Source organism: Triticum aestivum, chromosome 4A (genome assembly GCF_018294505.1).
Source record: "Triticum aestivum cultivar Chinese Spring chromosome 4A, IWGSC CS RefSeq v2.1, whole genome shotgun sequence".
In the NCBI taxonomy this organism is placed as follows: Eukaryota; Viridiplantae; Streptophyta; class Magnoliopsida; order Poales; family Poaceae; genus Triticum; species Triticum aestivum.
In genome coordinates, this window is record NC_057803.1 from 553,774,276 (window position 1) to 553,782,719 (window position 8,444).

The window sequence follows — 8,444 nt, forward strand, 5'->3', positions numbered from 1 at the left end:
AATACCCAACCCCACTTAATTGCCACCCCCATGAGCAACATAACTAAGCAGCTTGGAGCAAGCTATGATAAATGTCAGACCTAAGGGTTTCGATATTATTTTTACTCGCAAAAAATGTTTTTTTGCAGGTTTAATAGTTTTGATAGTTAAACACTTATATCTCCCCCGGAGAAACAAATTACAGTTTAGCAATCCACATATTTCCTTTTCTGAAACACAAGACAAAAAACTAGCCATTTTCATCATCATCATTCATCATCATTGATAAAAAGTGCCAACGCAACCTGGTCCGTGCTGTGCTGTCCCGAGACAGGACAATCTAGGCAAATCCAAGGAACCGACCGGGCGTTTGCCGTTTCCGTGCCCTGCCCCTGCCGCCAGATCCAGCGACGGCGACCAGCCTACCCAGCTTCCCCGAAGGCACCAAGCAATTCGCTCGCGGTCCCGCCCCGAACGCCGAATGGGCGTGCAGCCTCGTGCGCGACGACGCGGAAAAGCACATGACAGACAGACAGCGTTTCCCTTTCGGAACAACGGAACCGAACCGTACGCAATCACACGTCGGCACGTACCACGTCGTGTGTCCCGATGCCGACGATCGACGGGCGGAGCCGGCCGGCGGCAGAGGGAGAGGCCGGTCCGGCTCGAACCGGAGCCCAACTTTAATAACCAACCATCGTATCGCAGACGCGCGCGTGGCGCCAGGCGTCGTGGCAGTCAAGTCAAACGAGTCCCCACAGCCCAGCCCTCCCACACCACCCCACCCCACCCCACCCCCCTGGCTAGTAATTAACAAACCCTCGGCAGCTCACTTGGCCGCCTCGCCTCGCCTTTCCCCGCCCGCCACCGATCGCCCGCCCGCCATGGCCAGCGACGACGAGTCCTGCCTCTACTACGACGACGAGGACGACGAGGCGGAGGAGGACGGGCTGGAGGCGGACGAGGACGACGTCGGGCTGTTCGAGGACGCCGCGCCGCAGCCGGAGCACCGCGCGGACCACTGGGTAAGCGATCGGAGCAGGGAACTCATAATAGTACTGTCTCGTTTATCCGCTCGTGCCAGCTCCAATCCAATCCAATCGCGCTGGTTCCGCGACGATGCCACCGCCGCTGAAATCGGCGCCGGATCGTGGGATCGTCTCGGCGAGGGTTCGGTGCGGTTTATTGCCGGCCAACCTGGTTTTAGAACCCTAGCTAGGAGTGTTTCTGGAACAAACAGTGTAAGCAGCTGGCAGCGTGGTTCAGTCTGCAGTCTTGATGACGCATAGCTAGATTTCACTAGTACTAAGAATTACAGTACTAGTCAATCAATTCAGTCGCTGCAAAACAATCTTCCATGTAAAAATTGTCAGTTCAATTCTGTATTTATTCAGTCAAACTGCTAGATTGTATTTTGTTGATTATTACTGCCCTTTTGTGTTGCTGAACTGCGTCGAAAGGAGCATTAAAAAAACTTCTTCTTTGGCCATTACCAAAAGGGAGAAAAATGATTTTACTGATTTACTGCTACTGTCATTTTGATAAAACATACCGATGATTAAATCAATTTAACCGACTCTGACTTTTATTGCTGCAGGCCATCACGAGAAAGTCCCTATCAGCTGCCCAGGTGAACCAAACGGCCGGCATTGGTTAAGAATTCAGACTATGCGTACAGCCAGCTCATGACTAATCCCACATCATGCATGAATGACATTTTTGGTTTGACTGCTTGCTACTCTTCTTCCTTATCCACCCTACAGCAACAAGATGTGTCCATGGTTATGAACTTGGTGAACATAGAGCGGCACAACGCCCGCGCTCTTCTCATGCACCACCGGTGGAAGATGGACCGCATCCACGACTTCCTCGAGCGCAGGGGGCGCGAGGGGTTGTTCAGGGAGGCAAGAATTGTGGTGCCGCCGGAGGACAGTAGCACGGCGGCTCGTGCAAGGGCGCCGCCTCACAAGAGGCCCCGAACTGTCACGTGCAACGTCTGCTTTGAGGACGTCTCCCGGCCGTCCGATGTCTCCACCATGGACTGTGGGCATTGCTTCTGCAACGACTGTGAGTACCCGCCCCTGTTTCCGTTGCCCCCAAGCAACTGTTTTCGTGCAGTTACTTTGCTTAATTGGAACCTACATTCATCACTTGTGATTTTCTTGTCATGAAAATTATACCAGAGGAAAGAAAACTTGGATTGGTATTTCGATTGTCATGAAAATTATAGAGGAAATAAAACTTAATTGGAACCTACATTTGGTAGGATTTAGCATCACTTGCGGCTGTAGTGTGCTTAATTGAGTCCAAGCTCGCTGCGGTGAATCAATTCACCATCACCGGAATTCTGGGATCGCGTTTCGATGGTTTTGCGCGCTCCCGGCTGTTGGCTCGGCGGGTGGTATCATTGTGGCTTGACGATCGAGCTGCGTTCAGGTTTCTAGTTCGCGGATTGACACTTTGATGTCACAATCAATCTCTCGGTGGACCGGCAACCTGCCTCGGTCCTTCACTGCCGTCTACGGACCAACTAACGACCAACTCAAGGTGCCCTTTCTCGATGAGTTGCGGCATGTTAGGGCGGCATCCGCAGGCCTATGGGCCGTCGACGGTGATTTCAACTTAATTGTGGAGGCCACAGAGAAGAACAACAATTTGCTCAACCGGCGGATGATGGGCCGCTTTCGGCGCCTCTTAAATGACCTTGAGCTGAAAGAGGTGCCCCTCCTAGGTCATCGCTACACGTGGAGCAACGAGTGTCGCGTTGTTAGTTAGTGAAGGGCGATTGATGGTTCTCATAGGCGAATTGGGATGCTAGCCATCCTAATTGCCTTCTCCAGGCGATGACCTCCTCCTTGCCTGATCACTGCCCAATTATGCTTTCCACGAATGTTGTGTTTTGCCATAAGTTGCGCTTCCACTTTCAGGCCTTTTCGCCCAAGTTTGGTGGTTTCCAGGAGGCGGTTGCTCGCGGCTGGGGCTCGGTGGTGCCTCACCGTAACCTGTCCATTGACCTGTTCGTGCGACTAAAAGCCATGGCCAAAGAGCTACCTAGGTGGAGTGGCAGGAGGATTCGGAATATTAAAGAGAGAAGTGCATATTACACCCCTCAACTCTAGCCCTAGTCTAATATACAACCCCCAACTCCAATACCATCTAGTTTACACCCCCCAACTCTCAAAACCAGGCGGAATTCAACCCTCCCCTCCCCGTGACCGGTTTTGACCTGTTGACTGGGTGAACAGTAAATTCAAAAGAAATATATTTAAAAAAATATGTTTTTTCACCGGCTGAACAGTAAAATTTTAAAAAGTTCTAAATAAATAATAATAAAATAATTTTGATTTTTTAAAATGTTGATTTTTTGTCCGGGTGAACAGTAAGTTTCAGTAAAAAAAATAAGAAAACAAAAATTTCTGAATTATATTTGCATGAAATAGTTAACAGTTCGGGCTGATATATTTTTTTTGTTGAGAGACCACTGAAATGTCCAAACAAGCTGAAAATTGTCACGGACATCACGCGCTGAAAAATCGTCCACGCAAAAATAATTCGTTTTTTTTGGAAAAAAGTATTTTTGGAATTTACTATTCACCAGGTAAAAAATCGAAACTGCTTGTTGAATTTTATTTCCAACTTTTTTTTTGAATTTACTGTTCACTCATTGGAAAAACCAAAATATTTTTTGTTTTTTTTGGTTACTGTTCATCCAGTCAACATGTCAAAACCGGTCAACTGGGTTAAAACCGGTCAACGGGGAGGGGAGGGTTGAATTCCGCCTGGTTTTGAGAGTTAGGGGGTGTAAAGTAGATGGTATTGGAGTTGGGGGGTGTATATTAGACTAGGGCTAGAGTTGACGGGTGTAATATGCACTTCTCTCAATATTAAAGAGCAGCTTCTCCTGGCCAATGAAGTCATGCGGCTTATGGAGGTCACAATGGACTTTCGGCAGCTCTCGGCAGGAGAGTTCTCTCTTGGCCGACGGATCAAGAAGAGGATCTTGGGTCTGGCCTCCCTTAAGAGGACGATCGCGCATCAGCGGTCGCGTATTCTTTAGCTTTGTGAAGGGGATGCCAACACGGAATTCTTCCATATCCGTGCTAGCTCCTGGAGGAAAAGGTATCACCTTTTTAGGCTGCGGAAGGGGGATGTGCTCACCTCCTCTGAGGGTGAGATGGAGGACCTCGTTGCGGTGCACTTTAGGGATCTCACCGGGGTCCCTGCTGTGCGGGAGTGTTCGCTCAATTTGGCAGCGTTGGACCTGTGGTCTGTGGACGCAGAGCCTTTGGAGTGTTCCTTCTCGAAGGACATTTGGAACGTCATTCACACCCTCCCATAAGACAATACGCCAGGCCCTGATGGGTTATCCGCCAGGTTCTACCAATCTGCGTGGCCCACGTAATGCGTGCGGTGCGCGCGTTCGATGCCAGGGACAGGCGTGGCTTCGCGAAGCTTAATGAGGCATATATCATTCTGCTTCCTAAGTGCGATGGTGCTGTGGATGTCAAGGATCACCGTCCGGTGAGCCTGGTGCATAGTTTTGCGAAAAATCTCACTAAGGGCATGTATTTGCAGCTAGCTCCTACACCGCTGAGGCTCATTGCACCCAACAAGAGTGCCTTCATCGGTGGCCGTGCTATAACAGATAACTTCATGCTGATGCAGCAATCGATAGTTCTCTGCATCGCCACAGGATGGATGCGATCATGCTGAAATTGGATATGATCAGGGCGTTTGATTCGGTCTTGTGGCTTTTCCTGTTGGAGGTGCCGCGGAGATGTGGCTTTGGCAGGTGGTGGCTTTTGCGGCTTACTTTGCTGCTATCGATGGCTAGCACCCGAGTTCTCCTCAATGGCAGCGCGGAAGAGCCTTTTTGGCATGCAGGAGGGCTTTGTTAGGGGGGGCCGCTCTTCCCCCTGCTCTTCATCATCGTCATGGATGTGTTCTCGGCGATTTTCGCCAAAGGGGAGGCCCCTGGCCTGTTTGTTCCCCTCGAGCAGTGGGGCATTAAGCGCCGTCTCTCACTTTACGCGGACGACGTCCTCCTACTGGTTAAGCCGCTGATTGGCGAGGCGGAGGCGGTCTTGGCTTTGCTGGAAGTGTTTGGGGACGCATCGGGGCTGAGGTGCAACCTTTCCAAAAGCTATGCATCACCAATCCGTTACACATCGGTGGATATCCTTCCCTTCACCTCTGTGTTGGGAGGCCCGGTGAAGGAGTTCCCCATTCGCTATTTGGGGCTGCCTTTTTCGACCTCACCCCCTTCCAAGACGGATTTGCAGCCGCTCGTCGATTGAATTGTTGGGTATATCCTGTCCTGGAAGGTCTCTCTTCTGAAGAGAGGAGGGTGCCTCATCCTGATCAACTCCACCCTCACGGCTGCCATTATTTACCATATGTCGGCCCTCGACCTTCCACCGTGGTTCTTGAGCTGTGCTGACAAGCTGCGACGGGCATTCTTTTGGTGTGGTCAGACCGATGCTAAGGGCGGCAGCTGTTTGATCGCTTGGTATGTGGTGTGCACCCCAAACAACACGGCGGGCTGGGTGTGCATAATCTGAAGCTCATAAATCTGGTGTTGGCTTGAGATGGCTGCCAAAGGCATGCCTTGGGTGGAATATTGTGTCAAGTGGAATATTGTGGAATAAGGGGTGCGTGCTCCACTCATCCAATCAGAGCGGTGGGAGCCGACCGGTGTCAGCTTGTTTTTCTATGAGCACCCCACCACCACAGTCATCACTAAACACTAATAGAAGTTTTGAGAAATTCTTTAAACCCCCCTAAAACCGAGGATGTAGAGACGCCCATAGAAAGAACAGAGGATTGGAAATCCAATTCAGATTTTGTCCCACAAACTCGAGAAACAAAATGCATAAATTTGAACTAGCTATGATCCACAGCCGGCTTCTGTTTTAAATTTACGGTATGTTTGAAACATATTCAGTTTTTTCAGATTTATTTACTTCATCAGGCCTTGCCTGTTTTGAAATATAAGGTCGGCAGTCAGCCACCTTGTTTCAAAAAACAAAGTCTTGCAGCACCACAAGCCCCGTTGTACCATCATGGGCCTAATTTTTCTTCTTCATTTTCCACTGAAATTTGGGGCTTTGCACCATCATGACACTGAATAGCACAAATTATGTTTCATGAACAAAACCATTGCCTTAATACTGTGCGTTAATGTAAATATTGCCAGGCATGAGCTTTCTAACCTGGCACATTTGCTTACCATGGCACTTGTTGAATCTCTTCTGTTCAGGTTGGACGGAGCATTTCTTCGCGTCCCTAGGCAACGGCAAGAAGCACATCCACTGCATGCAAGTGAAATGCCCGGCCATCTGTGACGACGCCACCGTGCGGCGGCTCCTTGGCCGCAAGTACCCTGACGCCGCCAAGCGCTTCGACAACCTGGTCCTCGACTCGTACCTGGACAACAACGCGTCGGTCAAGTGGTGCCCGAGCGCCCCGCACTGCGGGCGCGCGATCCGCGTGGTGGACGCCAGCGAGCGCTACTGCGAGGTGGAGTGCCCCTGCGGCGTGAGCTTCTGCTTCAACTGCGCGGCGCCGGCGCACTCGCCATGCCCGTGCCCCATGTGGGACAAGTGGGACGCCAAGTTCCACGGCGAGTCGGAGAACCTCAAGTGGATCGCCGTCAACACCAAGAGCTGCCCCAAGTGCCTCCGGCCCATCGAGAAGAATGGCGGCTGCAACCATGTCAGCTGTCCATGCGGCCAGCACCTCTGGTACGTACCGACAGACTCTTCTTCTCTTTCACCTTGAGCTTGCTGATGTCTATGGTGACTACGTACGTGCATACAGTTATGCCTGCGGCGGGCGGCTGGATACGCTGCACAACTGCAACCGGTACGATGAGGCCGGGCACGCCAACTACGACAGCATCAGGCGGCAGATGCTGCGGTACACGCACTACTGCGACCGGTTCAACGTGCACGTCAACTCGCGCACGGCGGAGCAGACGCAGCTCTGGCCGGCCATCCAGAAGAGGGCCGTGCTGCTGGAGTCGGCCACCGCCATCCGGCCGCTCATCAGGGAGGCCAGCTGGATGGCCCGCGCGCACCGGGCCCTGCTGGCGTCACGCCTCGTGCTCGCCCGCTCCTACGCCTTCGCCTACTACATGTTCGGCGACGAGGTGCGCACCTACCCGTCGGAGAAGGCCAACCTGCCCATCGCCAAGGTCCTGTTCGAGGACCAGCAGTGGCAGCTGGAGGAGAACGCCGAGAAGCTCTCCAAGGTGCTCGCCGCCGAGGCCAAGCCCGTCCTCGCCGAGGAGGAGGTCCTCCAGGCCATGCAGGAGACCTCCAACCTCGCCAAGATCGTCGACACGCACTGCAGGGAGATGTACAAGTGCATCCAGGACGAGCTGCTGCCGCTGCTCCTCGAGCCCATGACCATCGCCCCCTACCGCCCTGATGGACCCGACAAGGCCAAGGATCTGCCGGCCTGATGTGTTGCTTGGCGTGCATCGAGCACGCCTCCCTATATGCATGCAGAGCTGCTGGTTACCTACGGAACTCGATCGGCAACAGCAAATTAGGTCAGCGCGTGACAATAAAACTCCCTAATTAGCTTAAGATATAACTCATCATTATATGTTGTTGAAAGTGGTACTCCTAGTTTGAATAGATGAATGAAATTGGATGGATGGATGTTGGTGGAACTCTTAGATTGAAGACTAGCAGACAAAAGGCGCGGCGACACGCCGCCTGTCGTCACGCTCGAGTTTAAGCCTGTCATTTAGCAAATGTGTGCCGTAATTTGTTGTTGCTTGTGTTTGATACTAATAGTTTAACGTGTTTTAGTAAGTGAAAATAATATACTGAAGAATATGGACCACTTAGTCAATTACATGACTTAGGCTTACATGATGAATGAAGGCGGGCACCGATTTAAGAGAGTACACTATGTAGCTGGTATCAAGAAGGAAATGTCAATCAATAGTTCTGGGATGATGAAAACAAAAAGTAGTGATGCTAAACAGGGGTTTTCTAGTTATCAGTGGTTATTGGTGGATTGGTGGCGATGAATTGAGGGAAGTATTTTCTCGAGATTGTTTCTTTTTCAAGATTGATTGAGGGAAGGATTCATTGGTAGTGTGTATAGGGTTTGCGGAGTGTGTTGGTGTGGTTGAGCTCATGGGTAGGTCCGTCAGTGGGGGTGTGCTTTTGTGTTGCATTTTCTTTCAAGGGATGATTCTGTAGTGAGTTTTTTGTGCTGATGTGAGGAAATTCTATAACTCATACGGAGTATGTGTGAGCTCAATGACAAAAGAATGTGTCTGATGTTGGATAAGAACGGCAATAGCTATGTTCTGAATTTAGAATTTGGAGTAGAGCGACATAGGTGCATCATACCTCCAATGCAAAGACGCAGCCTAGGTAAATACCTCCACTCTTCCAAGGATTTCATCATATCTCCAATGTCCTCCCAAAAATCTTTTGCGACAG

At 50.9% G+C, this 8,444-nt stretch overlaps 1 protein-coding gene across 1 annotated transcript; it reads left to right on the plus strand.

Annotated features, from left to right (window-relative positions):
• The first annotated feature begins 784 nt into the window (after positions 1-784).
• On the plus strand, positions 785-7,808 carry LOC123082294 (probable E3 ubiquitin-protein ligase ARI1). Its single transcript, XM_044504656.1, has 5 exons — positions 785-1,004; positions 1,577-1,609; positions 1,743-2,046; positions 6,239-6,722; positions 6,799-7,808. Exons 1-5 carry the CDS (start codon positions 864-866, stop codon positions 7,442-7,444), a joined length of 1,608 nt encoding a protein of 535 aa, XP_044360591.1. The 5' UTR covers positions 785-863; the 3' UTR covers positions 7,445-7,808.
• The last annotated feature ends 636 nt before the right edge of the window (positions 7,809-8,444 follow it).